Raw genomic sequence first — 20,160 nt, forward strand, 5'->3', positions numbered from 1 at the left:
TAAAATGTAAAGTTCCTAAACAATATCCTTTGTAACACCACTATTTCACGTATAAAGCCTCAGCACTGTCAGTATATGACTGTCATGTCTCCTTTAGTAAAGACTTGACTTACTTTATGAGTCTCAATTAACAACAGACTAAAGCTGCCTTGTGTATTACATGCTTTGTTCCATAAATCACACATTTAGGGTGTCTGAATGTGTATTTAGTCAATCAGCATCCCCATCACATGAGTTATACCTACCTGAGTCCAACAAAGCTAGTATTTACACACAAAAGACCTAGACAATTTTTCACTCACTTTTCAGAACGTTCACTGACAAGATGTGTGGATCTCTGCTGAAGGACCTGTGTTTGTTTAGGTAATTACACTATGTTCTCTTTTATTAAAGTGGTTATTTATGAACATATATATCAGTGTTTAAAACACCCAAAATTCGAAGCCAGACAGCCAGACTGGTAACCAGTCCCGATACAAACTTGCCTGTCCGGTTTTCAACAATTAAAAACAAACTAAAACATCAGGTTTCTGAATACTTTACTGTTTGTAGGCATCGCAAATCCACCCGGACAAAAACCACCCCAAAATTGCCACCCCGGACAAAATCCACCTCTTCTTAACAGAAAAATGGACAAAATCCACCCTTCTCAAATTGCAATTGTTAAAAGTTTTAGTGTGTCCTGATCTTTGATCAAGTTGTTTTGCTTTTCTCAAGCATTGTTTTGATAGCATTTACGTTTTCCTAATTGGCTGATGTTCCTAGATGTTGTTTCAAACATTAAAGGTTTCTCCATTTGTCACATTTTGATCACTACTTAATCCTCTTTCATGTATCATTAAGTAGTCTCACACTTTGATCAAACAATGTGTGCGAAGGTTGGAACCACGCGTTTAAGAAACTGATAGGACATTCCCACCCTACTGTGTGGAGACTCATCGACTGTCTGAAAAAAGACAACGGTCTTGCGTGTACAGCCATCTACAGGTCCGGAAGAGGTCAGCCCCCTAAGAAAAGAACCAGAACAACCACCAAACGTCTCCAAGAACGCCTTGAAGGTCTGTGCAAGACCTACGCAGCGAGGGACAAAGACACTCGAGGACTTTCTCCACGGCATCGGCCGTTGTTTGTGTTTTTGAAATGTGGCAAGATGTTTAGTCATAGATATGTCTGAATGTGTGAAAATATATGCTGTTGTCATATTTATATATGTATTGATGCATGAATGAGTCATAAATGTGAAATGTGAAAATGTGCAATTGTCATATTTATATATGCAAAAATGTGCTTACAAAATGTGCTTACATATGTATTTTGGTTGTTTTTGTTATCAATTATGAATGACTGATATGAATAAAATTCATTTCTGTGACTAAACATGTCATTAGTTGTTTTTTCTTAGGGTGGATTTTATAAGGGGTGGATTTTGTCCGGGGTGGATTTTGTCCGGGTGGATTTTGTCCTAGGTTGCAATTTTGGGGTGGATTTTGTACGGGTGGATTTTGTCCTGGATTTGAACAATATACCACTAACAGGCAATGCACCGAGTTTAGGTAAACTGAAGTACATGTGTTGTGATTTGTTATTGTAAAATGAACTGTCCAGTCGTAAATAGTTTAACATAATTATCATAATACCTTAAACACCTCAAACTGACGACAAGAGAACCTGTCTGATATTATGAAATATTTACTGTTAGGGGTAAAAACATCTACCAGACCACTGGACAGGCTGCTTTTGAAATTTGACTGCCCGAGATGAAAATAGACCATTCTGGATGGTCGGGCAGGTGGGAATTTGAAACGCTGTATATATGGTGACAATATTTAATAATCATCGCTTATTTAACCAATACAGGGGCAGTGGGGTAGCCTAGGGGTTAAAGAGAAAGGGACAGACAGGTGTTAGAGAAGCACGTGCACAAGTGCCGACAAAGTTATTGATTCATTAACCTGTGCTGTGCTGTCTCCATTCTTTCTCGCACACCCGGCTGTCCCTTTCTCTGCACTCCTCCCTCGTAACAAATAGTGAACTGTGTCGTATTTTAATGATAGTTTGTTAAACAACTTTTTTAATTTTAGGACATAAATTCGCAAAAAACACCTCTCAGAGTTGGTCTGACGTTTTCATTATGATCAGTGTTTCATTGAGTATTTTATGGTTATTAGTTTTTGAGTTAGATTGCAATTGCTTTTGAGCCAAACGGACTATGTCTCCTGCTCATACGATACAATGACATGCATCAACCAAGCCTGACCATTCAATCCCTTTAGTCACCTCCTACGACAAGCAGTGGTTGCAGAAGACCAGTTCTAACCTGGTTCTTCATGGATTAATTAAAGGTTACATGCAACCAAAAAATCAAACTTAATTAAAACACAATTATCACTTATTCATGACATATCATATACATTGCTGATTATGAAAAAACAAACGAAATTATAAGTGCACAATCGCAAATCAATAGTGCAATATTTTGTACTTGGGTTTACTTCCCTAGAAATGAAGCAGCCGGGATACCGAACCCAGTCAGCGGTTGGTGTGCACTCAAGTGTAACGGCTGGTTCATTTGCAGATGCCCTCATGGCTCATTGTGTGTGTATATATAGAGATGTTGGGTTTTGTAAATACATGCTCATTTTTGTGTAGAACATTTTGCAATCAACAGACATCATAACATGTCATGTGTACCAGTATCACACCTGCCTGTCTGTGTAATTACATAATGTGACAGAGACCGAACTCGGGCCATAAATCAATGCGTTTTGTTTATGGTGTATAGCCTGATAGGTGTTCAAATTGCATGTGGTCAGTGATCGAAGTTGTGTATTGAATATTGTCATTAGCAGACAGGCAGGCAGACACAGTTGTCAATAAAACAAGACATTGATTCCGTGACAACTACATATCTATATCACAGGTAGAAATTCTGTCAACGCTAAATAATGACATTGCTTTTAAGTATCGAACTGAGAAAGTTACTCGGTAAGAACGTGTGGTGAAATAGACAAATGAAATGATATAAACAGTTAAATCGGTAATCTACTGTCATAACATATAAGAAGCTCGCGCCTGTGAAATATCAACAAAACATTAGAAAAATAGCTCACTCCAAAGCCTTCACCGAGTATTCACCAGACAACCCGCTTACAAGCTGCGCGAACCTATTTCACTGCACATGTGCTATGAGCGCAGCCCAGCTGTTGAAACCACTTTTACCCCAAGCCCTGGGGGAAAATTAGTGAATCGTTTGAACTCATCGCATTATTTTTCAACTTTATAAGTTGTATTTGCATATTTGATGATTTGTTTCGTTAAGTCCATACCGAAAGGTATCAGAATCTGCAAAGTTGTGTGTTACGTTGCATGTGACCTTAAAGTTATAGTATGCAAGTAATAGTATTGCTATTGGTTAAGAGTAAAACTGCTCCTAAAAATTAAATATTCATTTTGAGAAGTATATCTTGGTTTGTTAATGTGAACATTGTGTGTGTTCAGTGAACATGGGCGTGGTCATCTTCCTACGCTGGTGTCCAGGCTGGAGACTTTGGGTGCTTCGCTGCAGCAGCCTGGTCCTGAAGGGGGTCAACTAGTCACTGATCTTGTGGACACCTTCTTCAAATGTCTGGGATGCTCCAAAATGTCCAGACAGATTGAAAAGGCATGACTTATCACATATTTCCTATATGTCACATTTCTGTGTCGCATTTGTTGCCATTGCATTTATACACTGTGAGTTTGATTATATTTCCATTTTGTCAAAACAGATGTGAAAATTAGGTGATTTTGTATTATTGCAAGTCCAAAGTAATTTATAATATTCAAATTATCAGTTTAAGTTGTTTGAGGGGATGAGTTTGCAGGGCTCGATTTTGTGTTTTGTTACTTGCACTGGTGCAACCCAATATTACGAAGTGCAACCTAGTTATTAGTCTAACTTGCACCAGGTGCATGTCAAGTTTTTAGTGTGTAAACTTCTAAATAATACATCAAAATAATTCAATAGCATATTTCTTTAATTACAAATGGCAATAAAAGCAGTGCAAATGGAATTTATCTGGTGCAACTAGGTTTTTATCTTAGGTTGCACATGGTGCAAGTATGTTAACATCTCTTAAATTGAGGTCTGGTTTGTATAACTGCCTAATTATGTTGACAGCCACCAGTAACCTTGAATTTGAAGGTTTTAAAACACATTTTGCAGAGTTTGTCTTTACTGTAATAATCAACTGATGGTTGATTTTGACTCAGATATGGCTGATTATGAACTTTATTTTGTCAAAAAGATGCTAGAGCTTGCAGCAGATGCTTTCAGTCTGGTTCACTGTAATTTCTATTGACATTAAGCTGAGCCAGTCATAGAAGTAAAACACTGGTGGTGGTAGTATAGTTGAGCTAAACCAACTCTCTTGCCTATGACACAGCAGATAGATTGTATTGTTTTTCACAAAAGGTTCTGAGCAGTGTTCCTCCTTCCAAGGCACCAATAGTGGAATCTCAGATGACTGTCAAAGTACAAGAACTGCTCACAGACAGAGATTTACTACACAAAGGTACAGTTCTTGTTTATTGTTTGTTATTTTGTTATCCCCCGCCGCACGTTTAGCGCGCATTCATCTGTACGTACGAATTGGAATATCTTAAGAACCGTTTACTAGATTTTTTTTCATAATTGGTACCTAGGTTCATCACAGTATAAGAAAGGTCTAAGTCAGGTTTGGTGACCTTGACCTCCATTTCAAGGTCTCAAGGGGACTTTAACGTTTTACCTGCATGTTAAGCTATCTCAAGAACCTTTCACTGGATTTTCTTCATATTCAATACAAAGCTTTATCTAGGGAAAGCGCAGGGCCAAGTTAATTTTAGTGACCTTCACTTCATTTTCAAGGTCTTGGCGACACTTTGAAGATTTCAACATGTAAACCTGCATGTTAAGCTATCTCAAGAACCGTTACCTGGACTTTCCTTATATTCAACTCCAAGCTTTATCTAGGGAAGGCGCAGGGCCAAGTCGAGTTTGGTGACAACATAATTTTCAGATCGATGCTCATGCTGTTGATCACTGGATTGTCTGGTCCAGACTCAAATATTTACAGACCACCACCATATAGCTGGAATATGGCTGAGTGTGGCGTAAAACTAAAGTCACTCACTCACTCTTGAAACTGATTCTACAGTAATGATTTGGTGGTTGAGTTCTTCTTTATCTGTACAGAGTTGTGTCCCCTTGGTGCACTAGAAAACTGATAACTGGTTTAAATTCCAGATTTGTCCAGATTATGTATCTGTGTTTGTCAGCACTGTTCTACTGTTAGTATTGATGATTGTTACAGTAATCCTTAAATCCCTGCCCTTATCTGACCCCAAGGGGGATTCCAAGGGAGACTTTGTCCCCACTACATAATACAGCTATGGCTGCTTACAGGATTACGACACAGTTGGGTGACCGTGTGACTCTCATCTGAGATGTTGGTGTATTAGTGTGATGTAATGCCCCCACAGAGGGGGGAGACTTCAACACCTGGTCACTAACTCTCCTGCTTAATACACAAACATACTTTGTTTACAGACATATTGTTGACAACTGAACATATTTATTAAATGTAAACACTGCACACAGTCCTTGTTGAAGCATTCTTAATGACACTTTTACTTGTAATAATGCTTCGGTCAGGACAGGTAAACTTTGATTTGAAAAAAGAGCTGACATAATGGGGATTAGATGTTTTTAGCAACAGTAATGATTTTTCTATGCTGCACTTTTAGTCTAAGGATCAGATGAGTATTGGTTGTCCAAAATGACTGTATAGGAGGTGAAGTTTGGATGATTACAGAGATGCCAACCACTCTGATTTTGGCGGAGTTACTCCAATTTTCAAATACAAAATCTGCTCTCCGATATCTCTGGAAAATATTCTGAATTTATTTTACGGTATACAATTTCGTAACTCACCAGTGATTTATTTGAGTGGACACTGGTAAAAGCATTCAGAAGCTTAGTGTCTTATCCTTTGGGTGTCGATTGTGTATATTGCATGTAATTGACGATGAAATTTCACAAATTTTTTCCAAATGCATGTCATAGTCCGTAGGAAAGTGAAACAAAATGGCAGAGCCGAACACACGCTCACCCCCAACTCTCACCTTTGGTGCTCAGGGCTGGCTTTCAGTCATGACTCTGTTTTTCTTAGATTCAGGGTTGGCATCTCTGTGATGAACCTCTTTGAAATCTGTTGAAGTAATTACTCATACTTAATAACAAAGAGTAATTGATCTGATCTGTAACCATATTACACAGTGTGGGGGGATGTACTGAAATGTGCTGACTGGTCCAGACTCCATTATTTCTACATCGCCATCATATAGCTGGAAAAATTGCTGAGTGCGGCATTGAAAAAACGAAACAAAAGATCAACTGACTGCTCCTGGAGCAGAAGACAGAAAGTGACCAGATATATTAGGACATCACTATATACTGCAAGACCTTTTCAAACTGTACATATTGCAATTTGGTTTCCATCTTCTGGTATGTAGGTGAAAAATAATTGTAAGTTTTGTTATTAATTGTCATTGACTTCAAATCTACACAGTAATTTAGTCACAAATGATGCTTCCCTTCCCTTTAAAATAGATTGGAGAAGCAGAGAGGTGAATATTCTCTCATGTTGTTACCTCCCCTGTGTCCTTGACATAAAATGGCAGTGACTGACTATGTCGCATAATGTATACATACTTCAATACATATAGGGGGGCAGTGGGGTAGCCTAGCGGTTAGAGTGTTTGCTCGTTACTTTGAAGATCTGGTTTGGTACCCACATGGATACAATGTGTGAAGCCCAGTTCTGGTGTCCCCGGCCCTGATATTCCTGGAATATTGCTAAAAGTGGCGTTAAACTATACTCACTCACTCAATGTAGCAAATAGGATCTGCATGAACAATCGGTGTTAGTCTTTGTAATATTGCAATATAATTGCAACACAATTTCTTCGCAAATACACAGTCCTAATACATAATGTTGTAATATTTTAATCAATTTATAAATAAACATAGATTTGATTTTCTACAATAATACCTGTTTCAGTTAGCTGTGTTTTGGAGCAGAGTAAGGTGGCAAGGGAGATAATTCACAGGCATCTCCAAGACTTGTGTTGTTGCTTGCATACAACCATAGACAGTATCCTCCATGAAGAGTCTCAACCACAAGGAGCTGCTACAATGTACACTGTTGGCAAGGTAATTGTGTATTTTGGAGGGACATAGTATGCCTTGGCCTAACTACTGTCGATACTTTCTGCAACACTAGAATCATCACCCAGTCTGTTGTACTTACAAGATGGGGGTTATTGCAAAATTTTCTCAAAAATACTTTTTAGAATTGATACAAAGTATTTATATGACAAGGCATCATAGAAAACAACAATGAAGGCAAACATGTTTGTATTGCAAATGTAATGATTCTGTAAGCGTGGTGAAGCGCTTCATTCCACATCGCTTTATAGAATTAGAATAATGTTGTTTCTGAAGGCTTGTAGTGGGGGATCACCTTATAAGTGGTTTTGCACTATACTCTTCGGCTTGGTGTCTGCACTATAAAACCGACATTTGTCCAGAGTGATGTAAGCAGCTGCACACACACACACACACACACACACACACAGAGAAACAATAATATAATGATTTAAATGAAAAATGACTTCATTTTAATTTACCGTGGGTACGTTTTCTCATGGGTTCATATTTCCATATGCACCGACTTCACAAAATGGCGTCTCGTTGTTGATACATTCAAACAGTGATCGTTGGGATATAAAAAAGAAAACAAACACGGGTTTCTAGAATAATGGTCAGTATGATCTTTATTAGATACCATTTTCACCAAAAACACGCTTTTACATCCAACGTTTGACATCGGCACGCTTTTACATCCAACTGCCAGATGCTTTTATCCAACTGTGGTGGTGAGTTTGTGGCTTTACATCCAACTGCCAGATGTATTGTGGTGTGAGGGTCGCGGCTTGTGTACGCTTTTACATCCAACTGCCAGATGTCTTGTGGTGTTATGCGCTTTTACATCCAACTGCCAGATGTCTTGTGGTGTGGCTGGTCATGGGGTCAGCTTGTGCGCTTTTACATCCAACTGCCAGATGTTGGTTCAGTTGGTTCGTGGGGGGTCGGCTTATGTGCAAAACATACCACTTTGACACTGATTTCAAGGGTCAAGTTAGGGGGTCGCCATATCTACGGTAATATACGGTACAGTTTGTTTATTAGTGCAGTAATGTTGAACATGACACAATCTCACTCCACCACTTCCCCATCACCCACCTGTTTGTACAGAAGGACACCTATGTTTTCTGTTGTTGCAGATCAGCCTGCAGGTGTTACACCACTTCAGTGAGGATCTGCATCGTGTCGTGTGGCTGGGCCATGACGTCACTGCTGAACGTCTCACAGAACATGTCTCACTCCTATTTCAGAACCTTGTAACAGTTCTAACCTGCAGTGTAAGTGTGTCTGGCCCATGAGCCACTATTACAGGTCGATCCGATACATTACTGAAATTAGCACTAAACATCATTAACTCACTTTTGTTACATGGTCGAAGGCAGTACATGTGCTTGTAACGATAGATTAAAGCTGGAATCAGAATTGAAGGGCAAGTTAATAAAACTGCAACACTGGTGATGAAAATACTTTAGGATATATAAATACTTTCTACAAATATTCTGACATTTTTCCTGTCAGGAATGGGCTTAATATATCCAGTGAAATTGTTGTCACTCAACTTGCTGTTTAATGTGCACAGGAGCATTGATTGCTTGATGTCATAATTTGTGGTTTTCCTGGTCCAGATTTGAATGTTGTTGACTTTTGTTATTCATCCCCTGATGTTGCTGATGTTGCAGGGCTTTGCTGCAGACATCTATCTGTTCGCCGGGACAACTGTGGCCATGTTGTTGAACCAGGCACCAGATCCACACGCCACAGTTGAGAGCCTGAGGCAGGTGTTCAGGGTCATTGCGGACGGTTGTGGATGCTGCCATCTCGGACACCTCAAGATGAATATTGTGAAGAGGGATGGACAGGATTGCAACAGATTTTCTGAGTTGGCGCTCATCAAAGCTGTTGTCATGTGTTGTCGTCTAGACGTCCTGACTCTCAGTACAAACGTCCTTCCTGGTTTACCTGACAGGGGAGATAACTCGTGTCAGGTACCACTCAGGGACAACCAACTCTTGTTGACACTGTTTCCAAGAGTATTGAGGTTTTGTGGTGACCAGACTTCAAACCAGTATCATGCCTTTCAAATTCTGTCCGTCTGGTTCAAGAGCTTACACAAGTGCCTGCCAACAATACACTCAAACCATGAAACAGTTGGTTTTACATCTAAAGATTCATTCTATCTCGAGGAAACCCTGAAGCTTGTCTTTCTTAACTGGGACAGTCCTGTAGATGGCGTTGCAGCCTTTGTGTGTGAGATATTCCAGGCAGTGTTGTCTGTGTGGAGCTGGGAGAGGGCGGACAGACATACAGACAATGACAGACTCAGTGAGGAACTTCTGTCTCGACTCCTGGATATCCCATGGTATGCGAGGGGGAAGTACAAGCTGCTGGGGCTGATCCTGCCCTATACAGACATCAGCAAGGTAATCACTGAAATGTCTGTCTTATTTGGTTGACTGCCTCCGTGGTGTAGTGGTTAGATCGTCCGCCCGGAGAGCGGAAGGTTGCGGGTTCGATCCCCGACCGCGTCATACCAAAAGACGTTAAAATATGGTACTTGTTGGTCCCTGCCTGGCGCTCGGCATTAATGGGTACTAGAAGGACTGGTCGGCTCGGAGTCAGTATAATGTGTCTGAGTGGGGTATTCATGCTTCACTGCGGCATGGTATCTCAGTGGGCTAGCACTATAAAACCAGCTTCAGTCTGGGCTAGTACAAGCAGCCGCACATACACATACATGCATGCATGCACGTTGTCATATGAGCGAAATACTCTCAAGCTCGACGTTAAACCCAATTTCACCTCACCTCACCTCATTTGACAGATTCTTACTAATCTAAGTGCTGGTGGGAGCGGTGGGGTAGCCTTGTGGATTAAGCGTTTGTTCGTCACACCGAAGACCCGGGTTTGATTCCCCACATGGGTACAATGTGTGAAACTCATTTCTGGTGTCCCCCGCTGTGATATTGCTGGAATATTGCTACAAGCTTTGTATAACTAAATTTACTTACTCAAGTGCTGGCATATAGTGATAGTAAGCTTGTGAGTTTCCATTATTTTATTAGAAACAAATTAAGTGGTTGACTTTTCCTGGTGTCATTATTTTACTCCACTTTTGTGAAGTGTTGGTTAGGAAGATGTAAAAACTTAACAAAACATAATGGCGTGAAATGTTGGGTTGTAAGATGTAGTCTTACTAATGACATGTTTCACCATCCAGCTGTTTGCTAATGCTTGCCTGAAAGGACATCTCCTGCAGTGTATGTCAACCAATGACCTTTCACCCCCTGCTTCGGATGTTTACAAGAGCAGTTTGCAACAAATAAGGTACTTGTCAGAAGATGTGGAATGTGTTTCAGATTATACGTGTACAGACCTGTTTACTTCTGTGTTTTCTCCATAGTTCCCATGGTTTTTAATAGAAAATATTGACTAAGAATCAGGGTGAAAACAATATGGATTTTAAGAAATATTGCATAACTCAAGTTCTAAATGGATGAATTAATATTATTTTTCCTTATCCTGACTCATGGTATATTGCTTATGTCCCGTCCTTTTGACAGTTACGTGGAATCTTCAATCCCTTTGTTCCCAAGAATAGTCAAAATTCACTCACCCATCGGGAGTCCCACTTTCCCGCAAAGACCTGACCCATGTGACTTGAGCCAAGCTCTCCTCACTCTCTCAATATAGCATGAGTCAGGATAAGTATAAAATATCAATTTTTTCATAAGAATTACATACTTCTTATTTGGTATATGTATATACATGTACACAAAACTTTATCTGAATAAATTTTCAAATGTGTATTGATCATTGTACCATACTATTTTTTCCCTTTTTGAACCAAGATTGTTTGAGAGAATTAACACTGTTACAGCAGGAATGATAAATATCAAGCAGACGCTTAGAATGTTCACATGAAAGGCTGATGACCTTTGTCTTTTGATGTTAAATAAGCCAAAGGTATTACAACTGCTTTTATAATCAATACAGCGATACAAGAATTCACATGTACCGCCAGAAGGGGGAGACAATCATTCATTCATCATGTTTACTTTCGTCTGATGGTTACAGGAATGTCTGTGAGAAGGAGAATCAGCTGACTGTGTGGCGGGAGGCATGGCTGGAGCTTCTCCTGGCTGGACTCTTCAGTGATGAACCGTAAGTCAGTGTCTTCTAGATGGAGTCACATAATTTAGATAATGAAAATCCATACTATTCACTTGTAACAGTGTATGATATAAGGCCCGTCCGACCACCCGAGATTGGTTAGATTTCAGATGTACGGTCTAGCTTTACAGCTAGCCAGCCTGATGGTCTAGTAAAAATTTAGATGTTATACATCTGAGTCACATCCAGAGTCTGGTCTGGTTAAATCCATTTTGGACTGGTAACATTTTGAAGTTACCAGCCGTGATGTCTGGCTGGGGTTTTGGCTTGTTTCATACACTGTTTATCCTGGTCACAGTCATATCCTTAATCTGATATGTTACCTCTCTGTGTGAAGATGGGAGGACACCTCCATAATAGTGCATGTTGGGTGTTCTTCCTAAGCACCTGAACAGGCAAAACTTTCAGAGTCAGGTGACGGAATGAAAATCATTTGTGAAAACTAACAGCTGACTGGCTGAAGAACCCATGTGAGTTAGATTTGGTTGTTATATTTTGCTCAGGGTTCTGTCAGAGAATCCTGTTGATTTTATGACATTGGTCTGCTTTGTGACACAGTTTTCAGTATATACAACTCTGTTCCTTTAATGACCCGTGAAGGTCCGGGTTAGAATATTGATCTTCAGTAACCCATGCTTGTCGTAAGAGGCGACTAATGGGATCGGGTGGTCAGGCTCGCTGACTTGGTTGACACACGTCATCGGTTCCCAATTGTGCAGATCGATGCTCATGCTGTTGATCACTGGATTGTCTGGTCCAGACTCGATTATTTGCAGACCGCCACCATATAGCTGGAATATTGCTGAGTGCGGCGTAAAACCTCACTCACTCACTCACTCACTCTCTGTTCCTTTGATACTGTTAAAGACAGAGCACAATTTACCAACACTTCAGATGCATTCATTACATTTTGCTGTATGATTGTCTACCTGTATTGATATCTATGCTTTTTACACTATGAATTTTGTCTTGCACGGTATGTTCACTTGGAGTACTTTTTGTTTTTTCCCTTAGACTGCTGTTCAGGAAGATGTGTGATTATTGGATCCCACTGACGTTAAAGTTGCTGCCAGCATCTGCAACGTTCCTGCCGCACCATGTGTGTGAGCTGCGACGTGAGAGTCTGTGTGAGGCTCGCAGGAGACGAGCCCTGTACGTCTGGCTGGTCCTTCTCCGTAGCATCCGGAACAATAAGGGTCTCCAGGAACAGGATTTCGTAAGTTTTGAATCTCTACAGTATACCACATTTACACCAATGTCAGAGTGTGTTCCAAGAACCTGATGCTGGTCAAAAGGGACAGCTGGAATGATGATAGATATGTGTGTGATATTGCTGATTAAGATTCCCACTGGCCAGTGTTGATCATACCATCTCTCACAGGTTTACGTAACCCTAGGGGCGGTTGGGTAGCCAAGTGGTTAAATCGTTCACTCACTCACTCACTCACTCACTCACTCACTCACTCACTCACTCACTCACTCACTCACTCACTCACTCACTCACTCACTCACTCACTCACTCACTCACTCACTCACTCACTCACTCACTCACTCACTCACTCACTCACTCACTCACTCACTCACTCACTCACTCTTCACTCACTCACTCACTCACTCACTCACTCACTCACATACATACATACATAACCCTGGTCTCAATTATTCCGTATCAAGGTTCAGTGGGTTTCTTTTTCTGTAATAGGACTAGTTTGTCTTTTACATAACAATGGATTCTGACGATTGAGACTATAATGCAATGATAGGACCAAGCACACAATTCAAAGGTATGAAGTTCGTGTTTTTATTTCCAGAATGTTGAACTGCTGACTGAAGCTTTGTACTCCAGAGAGGAAGAAGTCAGAGGGGAGGCTGTAGCTTTTCTTTGTGTGACGAAAAAATCAGGTACTCTTGTTGACAATCAGACATGTTTCAAATAGCAGTGTTGGTTGCACCAAAATACACCCTCCCTCCTTTCCCTTCACCTCCTCACCCCCCTCAACCATGGCTCCGGTTTGTCCCCAGAGAGTTCAGGACAGAAATATTTTGGTTAATACTGCTTGTCAGAAGCTCAAATGACATGCTATAGGTAGTTAAGTATGTGACTTGCTGTTTGGATGACAATGTCAGCCAATGATTTGTCCATCCTGACTCTTAAGTTTGACAGGAATATGTGATATAGCTCACTGCTGTAAATTTACATCTGCTAACTGGTTGACACACGCTTTTGATGTAAGTGGAGCTAACAATATTTTTATACTCCTGCAGAACTGCTCACTGAGAGAGAGGTAGATCTACTACAGAGTGGTCTCCCCTTGTGTCTGCGGGTAGATTCTGCTCCTTTCCGACAAAACCTCGCTTCCAGCATGAAGAAACTGATGATGCGACTTCGCGATGGTTGTCTGGCAGGGATCAAGAAGAAGCAGGAGGAGCTGGGTAGGTCGATACTGTTGATGTTGTTTTGAAGTCATTGATGGTGATAATGTTATTGATACTATAACAGTGGACATATGCTTCATTGCACCTAATGTTGCAACTATCTCTGTCTCTAAACCTGACAGGGCTAGCTAATGGCGTGTGTAGAACATGCCTGATAGAGGTTTTCCCTTTGGCCTCTCTTCTGAACCTAATTATCGACCGCCGCGCGTTTAGCGCGAAGCGGGGAATATAGTATTAGGCTCCATCCGTCCGTCCATCAGTACGTACGAATTGGAATATCTGAAGAACCGTTCTCTAGATTCTTTTCATATTTGGCACCTAGGTTCATCACAGTATAAGAAAGGCCCAAGTCAGGTTTGGTGACCTTGACCTTCATTTCAAGGTCACAAGGGGACTTTAACGTTTTACCTGCATGTTAAGCTATCTCCAGAACCGTTCACTGGATTTTCTTCATATTCAATACAAAGGTTTATCTAGGGAAGGTGCAGGGCCCAGTCGAATGTGGTGACCTTTACAAGATTTTCAAGGTCTTGGCGACACTTTGAAGATTTCAGCATGTTAACCTGCATCTTAAGCTATCTCAAGAACCTTTCCCTGGATTTTCTTCACATTCAACACCAAGCTTTATCTAGGGAAGGCGAAGGGCCCAGTCGATTTTGGTGACCTTCACTTAATTTTCAAGGTCACGACAACACTTTGAAGATTTCAGAATGTTAACCTGAATTGTCAGCAAGATATTTCAAGAACGGTTCACTGGATTTTCTTCATAGACTTTCAAGACTTCCCTTGAATGTTTTTCAATAAGCAATTTAATTAGTACTATTTTTGCATAGTTCATACACTATGACATTCATGTCAAGGTCAAAGTCTTGAAAATATGTGTGTGTTAGAAGAGCCAGATATCAAGAGAGTTTGACTGGTCCTGTTTTTGTTGACATTTAACTTCATATTAAACTTTCATTACTTTATAAGTTTGATTTGATAATTTGAGGCGGGGGATTATGTCACCTTAGTGACAATGCTTGTTATTATTTGTATTTAACAACTGTAATTGTTGGATCCTTCTCACCCATATAGATTTGAAATGGATAAAAATATGGTAAATAATAATCAAATACGGGATCAGCCACATGAATAATCAAGTACGAGATCAGCCACATAAATAATCAAATACGGGATCAGCCACATAAATAATCAAATACGAGATCAACCACATAAATAATCAAATACGGGATCAGCCACTTAAATAATCAATTACAAAATCAACCACATATGAAATCAACCACATAGATAATCAAATACGAAATCAACCACATAAATAATCAATTATGAAATCAACCACATAAATAATCAAATACGAAATCAACCACATAAATAATCAAATATGAAATCAACCACATGGGATCAACCATAAATAACATGAAATCAAATAAAATAATTACAAAATCAACCACATATGAAATCAACCACATAAATAATCAAATACGAAATCAACCACATAAATAATCAAATATGAAATCAACCACATAAATAATCAAATATGAAATCAACCACATAAATAATCAAATACGAGATCAACCACATAAATAATCAAATACGAGATCAACCACATAAGATTAACTGATGTTCATAGGAAGCCCTCATTCCCTAGATTAACTAACGTTTACAATTCTGATTAATACAAACAGAGACTGTATCTGTGCTGTGTGAAGTGCATCTCCTCTATGGAGGTTGCCAGGTTACATCTCCACTATGTTGTGTTGACAGTCAGGTCGCTGGAGTTCCTTGACTGGCTGCATGGGACATTGATTGGCAGCTTGTTGCCGGGCGCCAGCTTCCAGCGCCGGAAGACCTGCCTGGAGATCCTCAACATCATCTACGACACTCTGGTGTATGTGCCTGGAGGAGGGACGCACCTGAGGGGGCAGGCTCAAGGTAGACCAATAAACAGTTGGAAATACTGCATCACACGAGCAGCTTTGTTTTATAAGAGATTTGGGATCACCTCCATGGTTCAGTATATAGAGAGCAAAAGGTTCGCTCGTTGGTTTGTTCCTTCCCTGGCTGCACCTTATCAAAGGAGAATTCAAAATGGTACTTCTTGTTACCCTGCCTGCTGTTTGGAGTAAGGGGATATAACAAGGACTGGTTGGCTCTGGGGGCAGTGTCTGAGTGGCGCATCCATGTTAAAACTGCAGCATAGCATGTGGGTAGAAATACAGACCGGTATTAGTGTTCATTAGTAGAAGCAATCACTCACACATACATGTTGCTGCAGGGATGTCGCGATACGCGAATGTATCGATGCATCGATACATTTTTACTGACGATACGATACGCGATACATGCTTGCGTGTATCGATTCCTATTTTAAAACTTTATCGATTCAAATTTTTATGCTATATCCATCTCCTTCAAAGTCTTGATAGTAAAATTATACGAGACCGCTCCGATAAATAGATGTAGCTAGTTTACTCAAAAAATAGGTTGGAAACTAACAGCTTTTGTGATTGGCTAGACTATTTTGATGGACCAATCAGCAAGCGTGTACGTTGCCGGTAAGGTAATGCTATGAAAAGGCGCGAAAGTTATGTATCGCGATACGTATCATATCGTGACCTTAAAATCGTGATACGTATCGTATCGTGAGATTGGTGTATCGTGACACCCCTATGTTGCTGGATGGGTACAGTATTCTTGAATATGCAGTCACACCATATATCACCATGTCATTGTCCCAGAGAGGTGTTGTTACAGTATTAATATACTTATAATGCTTCTGCATTGTAAATGTTTTCATTTACCTATTATCCTTCAGTGTTGACAAATTAAGCTTGAAGACAATACCACCACCATTCAAAAAATGAATCTTGATTGTGACAGTGGGGTTTTGTTTCAGAGAAGTGTGTACAGATTGTTGAGTACGCTCACCGCCTGGGTCTGTGTGATTTCCTCAGCTGGAGATCGATGGTTGCAGTGTGCACTTGTGTTACAGACGGTGCTGATGAGGTGAGGTCACACTTTCAGTCCATTGATTGATATTTGTGATTCTTTACTCTGTCATTTTGATACATTTCAAAGTAAATAATGGACAACAGTATAAACTTAAGCTTTCACCTTTTTTCAGTGATTATATCAATATGGCTGAAATAATTCTGACGTGACTTCAATTAAACCCACTCACTCACTCAGTGAGTGTATATATACTAAACTCCAAAAGTAACGCGAGACTCGGTTGTCATTTCCTTCGTGGTGATAGTATTTGACATGTGCATTTTCTGAGATAATAAGTACTGATTATGGTTGTATGGATGTCTTACGCAGGCATTCCACAGACAAAATTCCACCTTGCTGCCATTTCTGTCACCGCGCTGTGTTTGTTCATATCAACACTGTCCCTGGCAAAACGCATAATCACTATACCCAAACACAACCAGTGTCGCACCGCTATCACTTTCCCCTGGTCATGACCTGCACGTGCATGTGAAACTTGTGTCATTCCCCATGTCATTACCTGCACGTGCATGTGAAACTTGTGTCACATTTCCCGTGTCATTACCTGCACGTGCATGTGAAACTTGTTTCACATTCCCTGTGTCATTACCTGCAGGTGCATGTGAAACTTATGTCACATTCCCCTTGTCATTACCTGCACGTGCATGTGAAACGTATGTCCCATTCCCCGTGTCATGACCTGCACGTGCATGTGAAACTTATGTCACATTCCCCGTGTCATTACCTGCACGTGCATGTGAAACTTATGTCACATTCCCTTGTCATTACCTGCGTGCATGTGAAACTTATGTCACATTCCCGTGTCATTACCTGCACGCATGTGAAACTTATGTCACATTCCCTTGTCATTACCTGCGTGCATGTGAAACTTATGTCACATTCCCCTTGTCACCTGCGTGCATGTGAAACTTATGTCACATTCCCCTTTGTCATTACCTGCGTGCATGTGAAACTTATGTCACATTCCCCTTGTCATTACCTGCGTGCATGTGAAACTTATGTCACATTCCCCTTGTCATTACCTGCGTGCATGTGAAACTTATGTCACATTCCCTTGTCATTACCTGCACGTGCCTGAAACTTATGTCATTCCTTGTCATTACCTGCGTGCATGTGAAACTTATGTCACATTCCCTTGTCATTACCTGCGTGCATGTGAAACTTATGTCCCATTCCCGTGTCATGACCTGCTGCGTGCATGTGAAACTTATGTCACATTCCCCTTGTCATTACCTGCACGTGCATGTGAAACTTATGTCCCATTCCCCGTGTCATTGACCTGCACGTGCATGTGAAACTTATGTCACATTCCCCTTGTCATTACCTGCACGTGCATGTGAAACTTATGTCACATTCCCCTTGTCATTACCTGCACGTGCATGTGAAACTTATGTCACATTCCCCTTGTCATTACCTGCACGTGCATGTGAAACTTATGTCACATTCCCCTTGTCATTACCTGCACGTGCATGTGAAACTTATGTCACATTCCCCTTGTCATTACCTGCGTGCATGTGAAACTTATGTCACATTCCCCTTGTCATTACCTGCGTGCATGTGAAACTTATGTCACATTCCCCTTGTCATTACCTGCGTGCATGTGAAACTTATGTCACATTCCCTTGTCATTACCTGCGTGCATGTGAAACTTATGTCACATTCCCTGTGTCATTACCTGCATCGCATGTGAAACTTATGTCACATTCCCCTTGTCATTACCTGCATCGCATGTGAAACTTATGTCACATTCCCCTTGTCATTACCTGCGTGCGTGTGAAACTTATGTCACATTCCCTTTGTCATTACCTGCGTGCATGTGAAACTTATGTCACATTCCCTTGTCATTACCTGCACGCATGTGAAACTTATGTCACATTCCCTTGTCATTACCTGCACGCATGTGAAACTTATGTCACATTCCCTGTGTCATTACCTGCACGCGCATGTGAAACTTATGTCACATTCCCTTGTCATTACCTGCACGCATGTGAAACTTATGTCACATTCCCTTGTCATTACCTGCACGCGCATGTGAAACTTATGTCACATTCCCCTTGTCATTACCTGCGTGCATGTGAAACTTATGTCACATTCCCCTTGTCCCTGCATCGCATGTGAAACTTATGTCACCTGTCATTACCTGCACGCATGTGAAACTTATGTCACATTCCCTTGTCATTACCTGCCGCACGCATGTGAAACTTATGTCACATTCCCCTTTGTCATTACCTGCACGTGCATGTGAAACTTATGTCACATCCCCTTGTCATTACCTGCACGCATGTGAAACTTATGTCACATTCCCTGTGTCATTACCTGCGCACGCATGTGAAACTTATGTCACATTCCCTTGTCATTACCTGCACGCGCATGTGAAACTTATGTCACATTCCCCTTGTCATTACCTGCATTGCGCATGTGAAACTTATGTCACATTCCCTTGTCATTACCTGCGCGTGCATGTGAAACTTATGTCACATTCCCCTTGTCATTACCTGCACGCGCATGTGAAACTTATGTCACATTCCCTTGTCATTACCTGCGTGCGCATGTGAAACTTATGTCACATTCCTGTGTCATTTACCTGCACGCATGTGAAACTTATGTCACATTCCCTTGTCATTACCTGCGTGCATGTGAAACTTATGTCACATTCCCCTTGTCATTACCTGCACGCGCATGTGAAACTTATGTCACATTCCCTTGTCATTACCTGCATCGCATGTGAAACTTATGTCACATTCCCTGTGTCATTACCTGCACGCGCATGTGTGAAACTTATGTCACATTCCCTTGTGTCATTACCTGCCGCACGCATGTGAAACTTATGTCACATTCCCTTGTCATTACCTGCATCGCATGTGAAACTTATGTCACATTCCCTTTCATGTCACATTGAAACTTATGTCACATTCCCTTTGTCATTACCTGCACGCGCATGTGAAACTTATGTCACATTCCCTTTGTCATTACCTGCACGCGCATGTGAAACTTATGTCACATTCCCTGTGTCATTCATGCATGTGAACCTTATGCATGCGTGCATGTGAAACTTATGTCACATTCCCCTTGTCATTACCTGCACGTGCATGTGAAACTTATGTCACATTCCCCTTGTCATTACCTGCACGTGCATGTGAAACTTATGTCACATTCCCCTTGTCATGACCTGCACGTGCATGTGAAACTTATGTCACATTCCCTTGTCATTACCTGCACGTGCATGTGAAACTTATGTCCCATTCCCTTGTCATTACCTGCACGCGTGCATGTGAAACTTATGTCACATTCCCCTTGTCATTACCTGCGTG

The 20,160-nt window shown here is 40.8% G+C and overlaps 1 protein-coding gene across 1 annotated transcript in view; it reads left to right on the forward strand.

The window, feature by feature from the left end:
• The window catches only part of LOC124270912 (thyroid adenoma-associated protein homolog), a 52,979-nt gene that overhangs the window by 495 nt on the left and 32,324 nt on the right, over positions 1 to 20,160 (forward strand). Inside the window, exons 2-14 of the mRNA XM_046705973.1 lie at positions 310 to 363; positions 3,499 to 3,661; positions 4,454 to 4,553; positions 7,083 to 7,234; positions 8,368 to 8,505; positions 8,908 to 9,648; positions 10,446 to 10,552; positions 11,303 to 11,389; positions 12,413 to 12,614; positions 13,210 to 13,300; positions 13,664 to 13,831; positions 15,602 to 15,769; positions 16,734 to 16,843. Coding sequence (XP_046561929.1) covers positions 326 to 363; positions 3,499 to 3,661; positions 4,454 to 4,553; positions 7,083 to 7,234; positions 8,368 to 8,505; positions 8,908 to 9,648; positions 10,446 to 10,552; positions 11,303 to 11,389; positions 12,413 to 12,614; positions 13,210 to 13,300; positions 13,664 to 13,831; positions 15,602 to 15,769; positions 16,734 to 16,843 — 2,265 coding nt within the window. The 5' untranslated portion in view covers positions 310 to 325. The remainder of the gene's footprint in view (positions 1 to 309; positions 364 to 3,498; positions 3,662 to 4,453; positions 4,554 to 7,082; positions 7,235 to 8,367; positions 8,506 to 8,907; positions 9,649 to 10,445; positions 10,553 to 11,302; positions 11,390 to 12,412; positions 12,615 to 13,209; positions 13,301 to 13,663; positions 13,832 to 15,601; positions 15,770 to 16,733; positions 16,844 to 20,160) is intronic.

The sequence above is a fragment of the Haliotis rubra genome, unplaced genomic scaffold (genome assembly GCF_003918875.1).
Source record: "Haliotis rubra isolate DU_JTF1 unplaced genomic scaffold, ASM391887v1 Scf156, whole genome shotgun sequence".
Classification (NCBI taxonomy): domain Eukaryota; kingdom Metazoa; phylum Mollusca; class Gastropoda; order Lepetellida; family Haliotidae; genus Haliotis; species Haliotis rubra.